At 53.3% G+C, this 17,678-nt stretch overlaps 2 protein-coding genes across 2 annotated transcripts in view; one reads left to right on the forward strand and one right to left on the reverse strand.

Moving 5' to 3' along the window:
- Positions 1-17,678, reverse strand: part of KXD1 (KxDL motif containing 1) — a 265,201-nt gene that overhangs the window by 152,681 nt on the left and 94,842 nt on the right. The window lies entirely within an intron of this gene.
- Positions 13,002-16,865, forward strand: LRRC25 (leucine rich repeat containing 25). The gene is made up of 3 exons (XM_055541166.1): positions 13,002-13,317; positions 13,843-14,633; positions 16,552-16,865. The coding sequence occupies exons 2-3, from the start codon at positions 13,852-13,854 to the stop codon at positions 16,688-16,690; spliced, it is 921 nt and encodes a 306-aa protein (XP_055397141.1). The 5' UTR covers positions 13,002-13,317; positions 13,843-13,851; the 3' UTR covers positions 16,691-16,865.

Genomic DNA, 17,678 nt, shown 5'->3' on the forward strand with positions numbered 1-17,678 from the left:
CGGGGGCCACCGATGGACGTTGGCATCAAGGACACCCTTGTCCTAATACCGGTTCCCATCACTGCTTTCCAGCACCTACTCGCAGCCAGGCACACAGAGGGTGTGACTCACCCAAGTCACACAGTGTATTGGTGACATCTGTGACTCCCAGGTCCCCCAGACTCTCCAGTCGCTACCCTGGACGCCCCCATTTATCTCTTAAAGCTCGGTGGCTCTCCAGAATTCTGTGTGCCCTGGGCAGGTCCCTGGCCTGCTCTGATCTGCGGTTCCTTGAGTCGATGTGAGTCTTCCTTCTCCTCACAAACATTCATTGAGTGCCTGCTGAATGCTGACTCTGTGGAGCCAATCGGGACACACTGCTACAGCTTGTGGAGCACAGGCTTCTGGCGAACAGGAGGATAATTTCAGAGAGTGCCATGTGCTGAGCAGAGGGAAGGGACCCCGGTGAAGAGGACGGGGCGACCGCTGAGGCAGAAGGCGGCGGGAGGGAGGGAGGCTGGGAGGCGGAGGCGCCCTAGGCCGGGCTAGCTGCGGAGGGGGGAGGCGCGGCGGGCGGGAGAGACTAGCACAGTTCTCATGGCAACGGTGACGGATCTGCAAAACAGCCTCGGCGCCGGCGGAAAAGTCCGAGAAGAGCAAGATCTGGGTCCCAAGCGGCATCCGGGAAGCTGAGCCGAGCGCCTCAAGAACCGGATCGCACGCCTTGCAAACGCAGAACCCGTAGAAACCCCCCACCCCCATCCCGCACCCTTGCAAGGGAGGGGCATGAGGAGAAAAGGATTTTTGTTTTTTTTTTTTAAACAAGGGGAGGGTGGATCTGAGAGAGCTGGAGGAAGAATATTCGGATTGCAGTGGCGGCAAGTGCAAAGGCCTTGAGGCGGGCACACGGTTAAAGTGCTGGAGGCAGAGCGAGGAGGGCAGCGTGACGAGCCGGCAGGAAAGGAGCAGAGGAGCCGGGCCATTCCCGACGGGGACGGATTGGGCTTTGTTTTGAAGGGAATTGGGAGGTCGCAAGGGGCGGGGTCTACATCAGGATTTTAAGACGCTCCAAGGGGCTGGCGGGTGGGTAGGGATGGCGTTGAGGAGGCAGGGAGGTTGTTTCAGGAAGAGGCCCAGGTAAACAGCCGACGAGGGAATTGGTTTAGGAGCGGGAGTGGGGGCGGGAGGGACAGTAAACGAGGAGAGCTAAGGGTCAAGGCTGGGTCCCAGACCTGCGGCCCCTTTGCCGGCTCCCCGTCGCCCCCGTGTGGCTGCGCGGGGACTGCAGCCCTTAGCCCGGTCTCTGACTCGTGGTACCACTGACTCCCCCAAACCCAGGCCCGCGAGGTCGTGGTCGTTGTCCGCGGGAGCTCGGAGTCGGCTCCGCTGGTACGGCAGGGAGCTTGCCTGGAAGAGGAGCCATCCGTCCCCTCACTTACTCCCCTCCGGCCCTTGCATTCTGCAGACCCTACTTCACAGGCCCACCTCCTGGCCTTTGCACTAGCCCTTCCTGCCGCCTGCAGCGCGCTTTCTCTGGTTACTAGCCTGGTCAGTTCTGGTCTCCTCCTTCGGCCTTTGGCCGCAGTATTCCTTCTTCTCCCCACCCCCACTTCTCTTCCTCCTCTCTCTCTCTTCCCTCTTCCCCTCCCCTTCTTCTCCTCCTCCGGCTCTCCCTCCCCTTTCCTCCTCTCCTTCCCTGGCCATCTCCTCCAGATTACTGGTTCTGCACTAGCCTTGGTTGGATTTGTCACTGTTGTGATAAAATAATGCCTAAGTCATCTGCTGGCAGCCCTCGCCTTCCTCTGAATCTGCCCTCCCTGCAGACACAGCGGCAGGGGTTCATGAATATGTTGCTTGCGTCGTTGGGAAGGCTAGTTTGGGTTTTCCCGTTGGTGGGTTTCCTTTCCACAGGAGGTGGGTGCAGCCCGTCAACGGGATGGGATAGGGGTTCAGGCAGGGTCCAGGATCCGAACCCGAGACCCCTTGAGCCCCTCCCCAGCGGAGCGTGGGAGGCGGCCACAGCTGGGAGCAGGGTCTGCGCCATGAGACGTTTCCTCTCAGAAACTGTAATTATGGGTAATTATCTAACTGCAACACAAAAATTAAAACCCAAACAACATCGGGAGGGAAGAAGCCATAGCAGCTGGTGAGCACCGGGGCAGGCTGAGCGGCGTGTTCTGGCCTAGACCCGTGGGGTGGGGGGAGGAGCGAGCACGGGGGAGGGGGCAGGGAGGTGTGAAGGGACACAGGGTGGAGGGTCGCTGAGACAGGCTGAATTCTGGAGAGCCAGCAAGCCCTTGTAGTCTCGGGTTATACCCCAAATCGATCACCTGGAGGCGGAACTCCCCGGATGGAGGGTCTCCACCTAGGGTTGGAAATCTGGCGATGTCGGGCCAGCTGGAGCCGATTGAAGTTCAGCCCCCAGGCTCTCGGTGTCTTGAGAAACTCCAGGCGTGAGGAGGGACACTGCAGGACCGAGTGGACGCGCCTCAGTCTGACCTACAGACCGCCCCTCCCCCACCACACCCTGTTCATCTTCCACAAAGCTTAATCTGAGCCAATACACAGACTGCCCTGCTTCCAGCACTTTCCTTGGCTCCGCAACCCACAAATCAAGACCCCGCCCCTCCGCCCTGCCCTTTCCAGAGTTAGACTAATCAGTAGAAATTGGTGCACCCAGCTCTGATAATCCCGTAAATCCTCCCAGCAGCCTCAGGAGAGAGGCAGCCCTTTGTTTTCCCTCCCCAGGTTACCGAATGGGAAGACTGAGGCTCAGAAAAGCATAGGCAGATACACGGGACGCCCAGAGGCAGCACCTCACTGGCTGGAGCGCCCTCAGCTCCCCGTCCGGATCTAGAACACTCTGGGAAATTGGAGGCATTTTGTGGAGATCTCAAGAGCAAGGAAGGGAGGAATCGGGGAGGGAGAAACCTATAGCAGCTGCAGAGAAAGTTCTGCAGGTAAAACTGAAGCTCAGAGCCAGGAAGCAACTTGCCCGGGACACACAGTAGAGAGTGGAGGCACTGGGTCCCACTTTGGCGTCTCCTGGCAACGCCCCTCCGTCACCTCCTCTTTGAAGGTCCGCCTCTTTTCCTGTGGTGGAGGTGTTTCCATGGCAACCCAAAGGCCCAAGATCCCCAGGCAGTACAGGGAGAATGCTGGGGACGCTGGGCTCTAGACAGGAAGGACCCTGCCGAAGACTCAGGTTCGGTGCACGGGGCTGATACACTAGAGAGGCTTTTCTTCCCTTTTGAGGGGCTTCCCTGGTGGCTCAGCTGGTAGAGAATCCGCCTGCAATGCGGAGACCGGGGTTCGATCCCTGGGTTGGGAAGATCCCCTGGAGAAGGGAACTCCAGTACTCTGGCCTGGAGAATTCCACGGACTGTACAGTCCATGGGGTGGCAAAGAGTCGGACACGACTGAGTGACTTTCATTGTCACTTCACTTTTCTCTGCTGAATAACAGCACTGAGGAGTAGATGCTTGCTAAGCACCAGAAACTGGTCACTTCTGTTCATACTACTGTTGCAAGCTCGCAGCTCATTTTCCCACCCCGAAGCCTCAGCAGCGTTTGTGCCCCCGGCCTCCCACACCCTGCCCAGCCCTTCCCCTAGCCGGCCTCTCCTCGTCCTTCCGGCCTCAGAGAGGCCCTCCAACCATCTGGGGCACATTGCTGTGTTGGATTTCCCGAAAATCATGGTTTTGCACGTTGATTGCCCATGTCCCCAGTAATCCATGAGTTCTAGGAGGGCAGAGAATTCGATGATTTTGTTCAGTGCTGTGTCCCTAGCACTTAGAACAAGTCTTGGCATACAGGAGGTGTTTGATAAATACCTGTTGCTGAACCAGTGAGTTAAAAATTACCAGTGTCCCCTCTGCCGGGAGTGGGGGGCAACACAGATCGTCACCAAAGGGCGACCCAGACCATCGTGACCTCGCCCCACCCTTCCCGTTTTGGTCGAGGTGGAGTCTGGGGATCAGAGTGGGAGGGACCACGACTTCCCCGGTGGTACAGTGGATAAGAACCCGCCAGCCCATGCAAGGGACACTGGGGAGCCCTGATCTGGGAAGATTCTTTATGTCTCAAGCAACTAAAGCCCGCGGGCCATAACCACTCTAGAGCCCAGGAGCCACAACTTAATAAGCCTCTGTGCTGTAATTACTGAAGCCCCCCTCCCCCAGGGTCCACATGCTACTACTACTGAAGTCCATGTGCCTAGAGCCTATGCTCTGCAACAGGAGAAGCCCGTGCACCACAAGGAAGAGTAACTCTTGCGCCCAGCAACTAGAGAAAGACCTGGTGCAGCAAGGAAGACCCAGCAAAGCCAAAAATAAATAAATTTTTTAAAGGAAAAAAAAAAAAAAAAGTGGGCGGGACCATTTTTTGCCTCTGTCGAGGCCACCCAGATTGCAATCCCGAGAATAGCCACACGGGGGCAGCAGAGACCCGCAAGTTCGATTCTGGGGGACCTGGCAGGCCCGCCTTAGCGCCCCTTTGGAGTGGCTCTTGAGACCCCAACTTTCAGGCTTGTAACCTAGTCCACCTCTTGATCTAGCCCATGCACCCAAGTAGGTTTCCAAATATATATTTACATATTTATGTGCCAAATTAGTTCATGGCACAAATGAAGGAAAAAATCAACTCTGTTCTCCCATCCCTTCAAAAAAAACGTTCCCATTTTGAGCTCTTCGCTGCGCATCTTTTGTTTTTTTTTTTCTCGAGAGGCCTTTGATTAACTCTCTTCAAAACTGCAAACCTCCCTGTCTTGCTCTCTGAATCTCTCAAATTCTGCTTAACTTTTCCTCTCCAGGACTGTTATTTCCTAACCTCTTTGAAATTTACTAATTTACAGTTCATCGCGTCTTCCCCACCCACCCCCGAATGTCAGCTTTCCAAGGGCGGAAGTTTTGCTGCATCCAGGGGACGCTCAGTAATATTTTTGGAACGAAAGAAGAAATCTTACTCAACTATAAGAAACAGATAAAACCTAGCAGATAAAGCTAAATAACCTTCTTAACCCTCCTCCACGCCCCCCGCCTCCCCCGCAGGCGGTCACTGCCACGAAGTCAAGTCTAAACCCGCACATCCAGGAGCAACAGATTGCCATCCTGCGCCATACAGTGGCTCTGCACACTCTTCCAGGTAGATCCAGGCAAATGAACTTGTTTGAGCACAGTGCAGGCTAATGGTCAACCACACGATTTGGGGGCTGACTCTCAGTTGCTGTAGAGCTTTGGGCAAGCTACTCAAACACACTGTGGCTCAGTTTCCCCATCTGTAAAATGGGTGAGGGGCGGGGGGGGGGGCGGGTAATGACGCTTCCTTCCTCAAGGAGATCATGTGAAGATGACATCACTTCATGGTACTTAAATAGCCAGTGCTTGGCTGCTGCAATTTATAATTCTTAGAATGTTTTAAAAATACGACTGCTTATAGTATTCCTTTATACTCCTCCACCTATTTTTTCTTTTTTTCAATTTTTATTTATTTGACTACAGTTGGGTCTTTGTTGCAGCACGTGGTTCCCTGACCAGGGATTGAACCTTGGACCTCCTGCTTTGGGAGCGAGAAGCTTTAGTTACTGGACCAGCGGGGAAGTCCCAGTCGTCCACCTATCTTAATTTGGGGTCCCTGGCAGGAGGAAAAGGGGACAACAGAGGATGAGAAGGCTGGATAGCATCACCGGCTCAATGGACGTGAGTTTGAGTGAACTCTGGGAGTTGGTGATGGACAGGGAGACCTGGCGTGCTGCGATTCATGGGGTTGCAAAGAGTCGGACACGACTGAGCGACTGAACTGACTGACTGACTGAGGAGTAGGCCAACGGAGTAGTTGGCCACCCCACTCCAATACTCTTGCCTGGAAAATCCCATGGATGGAGGAGCCTGGTAGGCTGCAGTCCATGGGCTCGCTAAAAGTCGGACACGACTGAGTGACTTCACTTTCACTTTTCACTTTCATGCATTGGAGAAGGAAATGGCATCCCACTCCAGTGTTCTTGCCTGGAGAATCCCAAGCACGGGGGAGCCTGGTGGGCTGTCGTCTATGGACCGGGTCGCACAGAGTCGGACACGACTGAAGCGACTTAGCAGCAGCAGCAGCAGCAGCAGTAGGCGAAAGATCGGAATTAAACAGAATTATTTGGAAAGAAGTCCTGGTCCAGGTGAGAAGAGAGACGGTGGCCTGCAGGGGGCGCCAATGAGCAGGCTCCACGCGGCCGCGTTCCCAGGAGGCCCTCGGGGAGCTCGCGCAGAGCACGTGCCTCAGAGACTTCCTACCCGAGGAAGGAAGGGGCTGAAGCGTTTTAATCAACTCTTCCTTCGGTCTGTGGTCAGGGTTGCTCCCAGGAGAGCAATCTGGGCCAACGGCGTGGCCTCTTGTGACCAGAGCAACCTCAGCAAAGAAATACCCCTCTCGCAGGTGGAGCACTGTTGCTGACCACAGCTGCCCTGGTGCCACGTTTTGTTTGCCAACCCCTCTCCCAGAGGCATTCTGTGGCTTCTAAATTTTTACTATCACCAGCGAAGCCGTGTGACCTCAAACAAAGTCTTTCCATTTCCTTGAAAATCAAGCTTGGCCTTCAGAATTCGATTTTTGTGCCTGATGGACCCTCAGCTGGTGTACGCGTCACACACGTCCCTGGTACCCGTCACATGCTCACGTCCACCTCTGTCTCCCAGTCCTTTCCTATAGTTGTTTTACAAAGGAGGAAATAGGGGAACAGACAGTTTAAGGTACTGGCCCCAGGACACACAGCAATGAAGTGGCTGAACGAACCTGTCACTGCTGAATTAATGCACAGAGATCCGCAGTTGCCCGAGCTTGCTCACACTCCAGGTTTGTCCCTAAGTTGGCTTGGCCATCTTAGCCCAGCCCTCGGGCTTCGTACCTGCCTCTGGTCCCGACCTGCCAACTCCATAGCCCCTCTGATACCTCAAGCTCCCCAGGGCCTGTAAACAGCTTCCACTGTGCCCTGGCTGCCTAGCACCGTGTCCCCCACCCTCCCTGGGGTGAAACTGGACCCTGAGAGTAGCTAGACCAAGGCCAGGGGATGGGGGGTTGGTGGTTCAAAGGCTGTCACAGGGGACTTCCCTGGTGGTCCAGCGGTTAAGAATCCGCCGGCCACCGCAGAAGACAGGTTTGATCCCTGGTCCAGGAAGCCTCCACGTGCGGAGGGGCAACTAAGCCTATGACGCCACAACTCCTGAAGCCCGAGTGCCTAACGCGCATGCTCCACAGCAAAAGCGGTCACCGCGATGAGAAGCCCAAACCCTGCATCTAGAGAGGCGGCAACCAAGAGCACGAGCAGCCAGAAATAAATAAATAAATAAAATTTAAAAATTTTAACTACAAAGGCTGTCACAGGAGGAAAGGAGGTGGCAGAAGGGGCTGGGGCCAGATATGGGGAGGGCTGGCCCTGGGGAGGCTCGAGGTGGAGAGGGGCTGGTTCTGGATAAGCGCCCTGGGACAGGGCTGGAGCTGGATGTGGGGGAGGGGAAGCCCTTGGCCCCACTCCGGCTCTCCAGACTAGGGGCCTCTGGGAGCAAACCGAGGCCACACCTAGCACGGGGCGGGGGGGGGAGGGGGGTACAGGGAGATCAGAAGGTGTCGGGTGCATGTGACCAAATCGAGGGACCATGAGTTGGTGACCCCAAGGCTGGGTTACCCCAGACAACCCCCTGCATCTCTGTTTTTGTCTTTGGGGGAGACCTCTGAATCTAGGTATCTCTGGGGTCTTTGGGATGTCTGAATTTTTGTGGGTATCTGGGAGTTTCTGAGGGGCTTCCCAGGTGGCTCAGTGGTAGAGAATCCACCTGCCAAAGCAGGAGCTGCAGGAGACTCTGGTTCGATCCCTGGGTCGGGAAGATGCCCTGGAGGAGGAAATAACAACCCACTCCGGTATTCTTGCCTGGGAAATCCCATAGACAGATGAGCCCGGTAGGCTAGTCCGTGGGGTTGCAGAGTCGGACAGACTAAGCGACTGAGCATGCACACATGGGGGTCTCAGAAAGTCTCTAGAAGTCTTGGAGACTCTCCGAGGTCTCTGTACTGACAGGCTGGGCTGCGTGGGACTCAGATCAGCAAGAAGGCGAGCATGAAGACGTGTCTTCTTGAAGTTTCTGGTTCCTCTCAGCCAGGGTAGGGGCCGCAGATCCCAGAACCGCCCCTCTTCCCACAGCCTACCCATGGCCTGGGGGGGCGGGGGCCGAAGCAGGAAGGGCCAGGCCCCAGCTCCCCCTCCCAGACCCATCTCTAGCACCCACTCTCTCAGGCCGCATGTCCGCTTGTCCCTCCCCATCCCCCCCGCCAAGCCTGAGTGCCTTGAACCTTATTTCCTCATTTCCTTCACTTCGTTTCCTCATTTCCTCCTATTCTAAGGGGCCTCAGCATTGGAATCCACCCAGAGCCGCAGTGACTGGTGCCCCTTTGTCCCTCTCCTGAAAGCCCGAGCCCTTGTCTGTGCCCCTTGGCTGATCCCAGTGTTTGGACTGAACCTGCTGCCTGTGATTTGTTCACATGATATGATAAGATTCTAAGGGAAAAACATAAAAACGCATATGGGGAGCTTGTCCCTTCCATTCATCTGCCACTAAGAAGTAACCCCAGGGTATTTGTTTTTCCTGTTTCATCAGAAGTCTTTTTTAGGAAGCTGCTTTAAAATTATTTCTTTATTTGTTCCAATTAACACACTCACTGAGAGGCATTTGCTCTCACCTAGATCCACTCTCTCCCCAGGGCTTTTGCACTGGCTATTCTATCTCCCAGATGCCCTCCCCAATCCCTTTATTTAAACAAGCCCCTTTATTCTTTGCAATAAAGTCTCCTTTGATCATCGGGTTAAAATGTTGTCAGCTTCCCTGCTTGCTTCCCAACCATATTTTCTCTGCCACCTGTTACATATTTTCTTGATAGATTTTGCATGTTGCCAGCCTCCCTGATGCTACAAGAACTCCACAGGGACTGGGAGTTGTCTGTTTTGCTCATGGCTTTATCTGCAGCTCTTAGATCAGCGCCTGGCACACAGTAGGAACTCAATAAAGGCTTATGGAATAAGTCAACGAGTGTTTCCTTATTGTTTCAGAGATCTATAACTTCATTTTCATGACTCTGTGGCATCTCCCAGGGTAAATAGCCGTTACTGATCTAACCAACTCTTTAGGTTACTTCTGATTTTTTTTTTTGTTTTTAATAAAGAGTACCGCAGTGAATCACCCTGTAGCTATGCTATGCTTTTTGGCTTTTTTTTTTTTAATTTATTGAAGTATAGTTGATTCACAATGTCACCTTAAGTTTCAGGTGCCTTTCTGTTTTTAATTGTGCAAAAGTACACTTAACATAAAATTTGTAATTGTTCCCACTTTAAAGTGAGCAATGCAGTGATTTTTATTATATTCACAGTGTTGTGCAACCATCCCCCCGTCTAGTTCCAGAACATTTTTATTACCCCAAAAGGAAATCCCGTGCACACCAGCAATCACTCCCCATTCCCCTTCCCCAGCCCCTGACAGCCACAAATATACTATCTGTCTCTGTGGATTTGACTGTTCTAGACATTTCCTACCAGTGAAATCATACACTGTGTGGTCTTTTGTGTGTGGCTTCATTCATCCAGCACAATGTTTTTGAGGTTCATCCACGACATAGTGTATGTCAGAGCATCACTCCTTTTTTAAAAAATTGATTTATTTATTTTAATTGGAGGCTAATTACTTTACAATATTGTAGTGGTTTTGCCATACATTGACATGAATCAGCCATGGGTCATCCTGAACCCCCTCCCACCTCCCTCCCCATCCCATCCCTCAGGGTCATCCCAGTGCACCAGCCCTGAGCATCCTGTCTCATGCATTGAACCTCGACTAGCAATCTATTTCACATATGATAATATACATGTTTTCGATGCTATCTCTCAAGTCATTCCACCCTCGCCTTCTCCCACGGAATCCAAAAGACTGTTCTTTAAATCTGTGTCTCTTTTGCTGTCTCACATATACAGTCATCGTTACCATCTTTCTAAATTCCATATATATGCGTTAGTATACTGTATTGGTGTTTTTCTTTCTGGCTTACTTCACTGTATAATAGGCTCCAGTTTCATCCACCTCATTAGAACTGATTCAAAGGTGGCTGAATGGTACCTCATTGTGGTTTTGATTTGCATTTCTCTGATAAGGAGTGATGTTGAGCATATTTTCATGTGTTTGTTAGCCATCTGTATGTCTTCTTTGGAAAAATGTCTGTTTAGTTCTTTGGCCCATTTTTTGATTGGGTCATTTATTTTTGTGGAATTGAGCTGCATGCTGCTGCTGCTGCTGCTAAGTCACTTCAGTCGTGTCCGACTGTGTGACCCCATAGACGGCAGCCCACCAGGCTTCCCCGTCCCTGGGATTCTCCAGGCAAGAACACTGGAGTGGGATGCCATTTCCTTCTCCGATGCATGAAAGTGAAAAGTGAAAGGGAAGTCGCTCAGTCGTGTCCGACTCTAGCAACTCCATGGACTGCAGCCTACCAGGCTCCTCCGTCCATGGGATTTTCTAGGCAAAAGTACTGGAGTGGGGTGCCATGAGCTGCATGAGCTGCTTATATATTTTTGAAATTATTTCTTTGTCAGTTGCTTCATTTGCTATTATTTTCTCCCATTCTGAAGGCTGTCTTTTCACCTTGCTTATAGTTTCCTTCATTGTGCAAAAGCTTTTAAGTTTAATTAGGTCCCATTTGCTTATTTTTGCGTTTATTTCCATTACTCTGGGAGGTGGGTCATAGAGGCTCCTGCTGTGATTTAGAGCGTCACTCCTTTTTGAAAAGTTTATTCATTTGGCTTCACTGGGTCTTAGTTGCGGCAAGTAGAATCTTCAGCTGAGGCATTCAGGGTCTCCTCCTCGAGGTATGCAAACTCTTAGTTTTGGCATGTGGGATCTAGTTCCTCAACCAGGAATTGAACCCAAGCCCCCTTCATTGGGAGTGCTGCGTCTTAGCCACTGGACCACCAGGGAGGTCCCAGAGCTTCATTCCTTTTTAAAAATGTATTTACTTACTTTTGCCTGTGTGGATCTTCGTTGCTGCATGTGGGCTTTCTCTAGTTGTGGTGAGCGGAGGCTACTCTTCATTGCCGTGCACAGGTTTCTCTTTCCGGTGGCTCCTCTTGTTGCAGAGCGTGGCCTCTAGGACTCTCGGGCTTCCGTAGTTGCGGCTCCCAGGCTCTAGTGCGCAGGCTCAATAGTTGTGGCGCATGGGCTTAGTTGCTTTGCGGCATGTGGGATCTTCCCGGACCAGGGACTGAACCCGTGTTTCCTGAATTGGCAGGTGGTTTCTTTACCTCTGAACCACCAGGGAAGCCCCAGCATCATCCCTTTTTATGGCCAAATAATATACACTGTATGGATGGACCACATTTAGTTTATCCCCTCATCAGTTCGTGCTCCTGTCATTTTGTAAACACGCACCTATTCGAGAGTCCCAAGAGTGGGATGCTGGATCTGAGGGCCCGGGCATTCAAAATTCCAACAGGATGCCTTCCATTGCTCTGAGCCACTGATGCTCCCCCAGCAACGTGTGGGGTTGCTTGTCTCCCCACATCTGGCCAGCACAGGGGGTCATCACACTTTTGAATTTTTGCACATCTGATAAATATGCAAAACTCCTCTGAGTTTGAAGATAGAAAGGGGCAGAGTCTGAGGAGAGGGGAAAGCATGGGGGAGTAGACTCCAGCCTCCCAAAGTCCAGGAGAAGACTCTTGACATTTATTCTATTTTACAGATGTGGAAACTATGATAAAGAACAGTTAAGGTCAAGCCATGAACCAGGGACTAGAAAGGATTTGAACCTGGTCTGCCTAAAGCCAGGACCCCAGTGAGGCAGAGACCCTCTCCCAGCCCACCTGTGCCCATTCCCTCCTCAAGCCCTCATTTTGTTTTTTTCCCACACCACAGAGGATGAGACGGTTGGATGGCATCATCAAGTCAATGGACATGAGTTTGAGCAAACTCTGGGAGTTGGTGATGAACAGGGAAGACTGGCGTGCTGCAGTCCATGGGGTCACAAAGAGTCGGAGACAACTGAGTGACTGAATAACAATGTGGCATGACTAGAGATTGAACCTGTGTCCCTTGCATTGACAGCACTGAGTTTTAACCACTGGACCACCAGGGCAGTCCCCCCAATCGCTCTTGTGTTCCTATTCCTGGGATCTGACTCAGGCTGCCTTCGCCTCCTGAGACTCCAGGCTCCTGAAAGGGTTCCCCACCTCCAGAGCCCAGGCTCCCTTCAGAAGAATCTTTTCACACAGTGGCCCTCCCCTGCTCACACACCTGCCTTGGCCCTGGGAATAAAGCCTGGCTTTGGAGGCCTTCGCTGCCTGGCCCCAACCCATCGCCAGTTCCTCCACTTACCCTCGCCCCTCCAGCCGCTCCACTCCTAACGAGGCTGTCACTCTTAACCACTCTAGCCCAGGCCGGCGTGGCTTCTCAAGCGACAGCGCCTGTGCTCCTGCTGTGCCTTCTCGCTGCAGTCTGCGCCACCTTCATTTCTGCCTGCGACTGCAACTCTTGCTCCAAGCCCCAGACCCAAAGTCCTCTTCCCAGCGAGCCCTCCTCTCAATGCCCCCCACAGCATGTTCATACACAAGGAGAGTTCTGAGTCTGTGGGAGAGGGTAAGAGCTTGGAAAATCAAAGGCAGGTTCTAGGAATCCTTGGCAAATTCCCATTCATGTGTTGAAACCCCACCTCTAATGCCTCCTTCTCCAGGAAACCTTCCAGTACCCTGACCCTCACTCTGACCTTGACCTGACTCCGTCAGACTGGGGGTGTCTGTGTCCAGCTTTATCTTTTTCCAAGACTGGATGCTCCTAGAGAAACCGACCGGGGGCGGAGCCTCTTGGGGGGCTCAGCATGGATAAAGTTTGTTGAATGAATAAATGAACGCATGGGTTGGGAGTCAACTGAGCTGAGATTGGGAAGTGAGAGTGAGTTGATGAGGTAGCAGTTAGTTGGGGTGTTATTGGGGGACATATAGTCATTGAGTCTCAGCAAGAAGGAAGCAGGCCTGCCGCCCCTGCCCCTCCCGTGAGAATCCTGATTCTTGAGGCCTTCTGCGGCGAAGGGAGGGGAGCGGGGGCGGGTCTCTGGGTCTTCTTTATTCTTCCCCTCTGCACTTCACTCTGCACCAGTTCCTCTTCCCCATGAGTAGCTGGGTGCAGAGCGTGAGGAGCGCCAGGCATCGCAGTGGATCGGAATCCGGGGAGGGTCGGACCCTCTGACCCCCCACGTCCAGGTGAGCCACCACGCGGCCGGCAACTTCCAGCACGACCGAGGCCAAGGCCAGGCAGTAGGACCAGAAAGGTAGGAAGGAGGCATTGGAACTTGGGTCTGTGCAAACCAGAGCGGGAGGGGGTGGGGGGTGGTGGTACTCGTTAGCACTCCAACCCAAGACTCAGACCCAGACTCCCAGTGCCCTGCAGGTCAGTAGAAAGGCAGAGGGGCGGGGTCGTTTCCGGGGCAACAGCTCATTTGCATATAGTCCTGTCTTGGCCGGCTAGCTCTCCCAAAATATTTGGGGAAATTGGGCAACCTAGCCCGAAGGGGCACATCTGAAAGAAAGGGAAGGGGCTGACTGGGCCAAGTCACCTCTTTGCCTTTCAAGCCCCTGAGGCATCAGGGTTAGGTACCCATTCCCCAGAAGGGGAGACTGAGGCCAGAGCCAATCAAAGAGGAGCAACCAGCGAAAGGCTGCGTTTTAACACTTCAGAAGTGGCCTGAGCTATAAAAATATATACATCTATCTATCTCTCTATATATATACAAGTGGCAAGGGGGAGGACGACCACAAGCTGAGGTCTGGGCTTGGATTCCGGTGTCTCTGCCTAGGTTGCCTGAATGGGGGGTCCCCTGATGTGGGCGCTCTTGTTGCCGCTGCTGCTGCACCAGGCAGGCAGCCAGACGTCGTCGTGCAGCGTGGTCTCGGGGTACATGGACTGGACCACGGAATACTCTGACACTTGCCTCAACTTCAGCGGCAAAATCCTGACCCAGCTACCTCAGAACCAGTCTCTGCAGGCCAGATCCTTGCAGCTCCTCGACCTGTCTGCAAACGGCCTTCAGCGGCTCCCGTGGTCCTTCTTCAGGGACCTGGAGAAGCTGCAGTTGCTGATTGTGACCAACAACTCCTTGGACTTCGTGGACAGGGCGCTGGCCAAGCGCTGCGGCCTCGACCTTCTGGCTGACTGCAGCTGTGCCCTGTTAGACTGGCACACAGATCGGCAGGACAACTGCTCTGGCCCAGAGCTTCCAAGGTGCCTGGATGTGCCCACCGGTGCCTGGCACAACCTCTCTGTCTTCTTGGACGTGAGCTGCCCCTCTGGCCTGACCAAGATAGCCATTGGCGCCCTGGCGGCCAGCGGAAGCCTGCTCCTTGTGCTTGCCATTGCTGGCCCAGTGCTGGCCTGGAGATTCTGTAGACATCGGATGGGCCAGAACCTGAGCAAAACCTTGGCTGCTCAGGATGGCTCCAGGTCTGGCTCGGGCAGGCAGCCAAGGTACAGTAGCCAAGGCCGCAGGCCTAAGCCCCCAGCCAACACCCCGCCCAGATCTTCCACCCCTGACTACGAGAACATGTTCGTGGGCCCACCGGCTGCCAGACACCAGTGGGATGAACACAGGTGAGTGACCCACACGCGTGTGTCTGTGAGTCTCTGGAGCTGGATGGCCAGGGTCCAACTCCTGGCTCTGCCTCTCATAGGCTGTGTGATCTTGGGCAAGTAGTTTCCCCTCTCTGGGCCTCAGTTTCTTCCTAGATAAAATGGGGTTAATAACAGCCCTCTGCCTCACAGAGCTGGGATAAGAATTAAGTGAGTTCCTGTAGAGAAGACACACGTTCCCCTGCATGACCTGCAAACCCAGTTTCTGGCTGACAAGGATGTGGAGGGAGGAGGCAGGTGTTCAAGGTGGTGGGGGCTCTGTGTTCGTGGTCAGCAGCCTAGGCTTAGATCTCGTGTGACCCCAGGCTGCCTTTGAACCTCTGTTTCTGTCTCTGTAAAATGAGACCACATCCCCATCTCCCCCTGACACATAGGAGATGCCAAGAAAGCCATCTGTATCTCTCTACCCCCACAAAGCCCTGCCCCCCAAATGGGCTAGGCTTAGACAGATGGGTCTGTTTCCAGGTTGGATGAGAGAGGGGGTTTCTGGGGGGCAGGCACAAGGAGGAACAAAGCCCTGGAGGTGGGAGAGAACAGAGACTGCTGTGAATGTGTTTCAAGAAGGCAAGACTTCAGGGCTGAGGTTGGAGGGAGCTGGGAGGACCCAAGCAGGAAGGGAAGAGGGTCACGACTGGGCTGGGCAGCAGAATCCAAAAGATGGGGAGGCCTGTGGGAAGTTATTGATGAGAAATGAGAGCATATGCAAAGCAGATACAAATACGGCTCAAAAGCAGAAGTGGTCTGCAGTAGGGAGTAGAAGGCACCAGACTTCCTAAGGCAGTGTATGTTCTGATGCCCGCCTCTGCTTCGCTGTCCCCAAGATCTCAGGTCCAGGCTCCTCTAAAAACATTGTTTACAACAGAATGTGTCAATCTCACCCTACACCTCACAGTTGCAGGAATAGTTTCTGGAAATTCCCTGGCGGCCCAGTGGTTAGGACTCTGTGGTTTCACTGCTGAGGGTACAGGTTCAATTCCTGGTCCAGGAACTAAGATTCCACAAGCTAGGCGGCCCAGCCGAATAAAAAGAAAGAGATGGTGGTTCTGGGGGGGCAGGAGAATGACTTGCTCAAGGTCAGAAGCAGAGACTAAAACAAACCCTGACTTCCATCCCCATACAACCATTTATGTATTTTGGAGTAATTTATACTAAAGTATAAATGACTGATAGACACCACTTCGTCAATAGGGCCTTTGTTCCAGGAGGAGCCAGGGGTGGGGTTAGGATGTTCCGGAGGCAGGAAAGTTCTTCTTTGGGGTCTTGCCCACCATAGCAAGACATTCCTAGAAGCTACCTCCTCCCCGATCCATTCAATGGGTGGGGAAACTGAGCCTCAGAGATTTATTTTTGTATTGAGGCCCAAAGTCAGTTGCTTCAGGAGACCTGGGGGAAAATTTCCCATCTGAAGGGGCGCTGATTCAGCTCCAGGCACCAGAGCTTCCAGTTTTTCAAGAGGAAACCAAAAACTAAATTTGAATGTAAAAAAAGGGCAACTATCTCAGCTTTAAGGAAGAAAAAAACAAAAACCCTGCCATAACTCAAGGTCCTCAGACCACAGCATTACAATGCTGAATGCACAGTATCTTCCCCGAATCACTGCTCCCTGCTTGTTTTCTTCACAGAAAGTTGGGCCAGGCTGGGAGACCACTGCCAGGGTCCTCACTCCTCTCATATGTAATTTCTCCAGGGGATCTTCCCGACTCAGGGATCGAACCCGGGTCTCCCGCATTGCAGGCAGACGCTTTAACCTCTGAGTCACCAGGGAAGCCCCATAGGTAATTAGGAGTGGACTCAATCACCATGAACTACTTTGCCTCTAAAAGCTGATGTGCCTGCTCCCCGAGTCCTGCCTGACCTCCCATCTGTCTTTTCCCCATAGGTCTCCCCCTTCAGAGGGCGGCGACTTCTACATGACCTATGACAGCCTCCAGCATGAATCCCAGCCTGTCTACTGCAACCTGCAGTCGCTGAGCCAGGTCCCATTGGATGACGAGGAGTATGTGGTCCCTGGGCGCTGAGCAACATCTTCACCATCTCAAACTCCAGCCTGTCCCCTTCCAGGTGATGGGGCATTCTGGCTCCTCCCTGGCTTCAGTCCTCCCGTCTGAGGAATGGGACCAGAGGAGGGTCATCCTTGAGGCCCCAGAGCGGCTCTGGAGCCTCATCCCTAGCCCACTCTGCCCCCTCAGGCCACTCGGCTGCTAGAACGGGAGGAGAGACCCCAATGTGGATGGGGATGGGAGAGTCAATGTGTGAACTCTGTTGGCATTCCCTGTCAGCGTGCAAGCATGGCCCAAATAAATTCTTCAGGACAGACGAGGCTTGGTGAGTGGGCTCCTCAGAGTGCGGATTTCTTGAGCTCCCAAGACAAGAACGCTGAGACTCCTCAATTGCTCCCAACCCCCCAGTCTCTCCCCTCTGTCCCTTTCAGGCCCCTTTCTCAGATGCCTGGTATCCAGTCTTGGCCCCCAAGGCAGCCCACACCAGCCTCAGAAGGGTCTTTATAACTCAAGAATAGGACTGTGCTCCTCCCCTGCTCACACACCCTCTATGGCTCCACAGTGCCCCCAGATTCTCAGCCTGGTGGTTGAGACCTGCGTGGACCCAGCCCTGTCCAACTCACCACCCTCTCCCATTCCTCTGCCCTTCTGATCTGGGCCTCCTCTCCCATCAAGCTCACTTCCCTCCTGCAGCTTTCATTTCCTGACACCCCTTATGCATGCCATCTGTCTGCCCAGACTGCCATCCCCTTCCACATCTTCTTACTCTTAAGCATCTGTATGCAGGTGTAGAACTCTGGCCTGGGCATCAGGAGGCACGGGTCCAATTCCTGACCCCATCGTGAAATCTCTGGCCGTCAGTTCCCCCACGTGTAAAACAGGGTGATCAGAACTGGTCTCTAAGGTTGCTTTAGCTCTAATATCTTGAGACACCGTAACTCATCCTTCTGGGTCTAGGTACAGCACCATTGCCACTCCAAGAAGCCATTCCTGCTTCTTCCTCAGG

Source organism: Bubalus kerabau, chromosome 1 (assembly GCF_029407905.1).
Source record: "Bubalus kerabau isolate K-KA32 ecotype Philippines breed swamp buffalo chromosome 1, PCC_UOA_SB_1v2, whole genome shotgun sequence".
NCBI lineage: Eukaryota > Metazoa > Chordata > Mammalia > Artiodactyla > Bovidae > Bubalus > Bubalus kerabau.

Excerpts from the sequence above, each read along its gene's own strand:
- LRRC25 (XM_055541166.1), top strand. The coding sequence starts at position 13,852 with ATGGGGGGTCCCCTGATGTGGGCGCTCTTGTTGCCGCTGCTGCTGCAC. Across the intron at positions 14,634-16,551 it reads CACCAGTGGGATGAACACAG|GTCTCCCCCTTCAGAGGGCG; the intron begins GTGAGTGACCCA and ends TTTTCCCCATAG.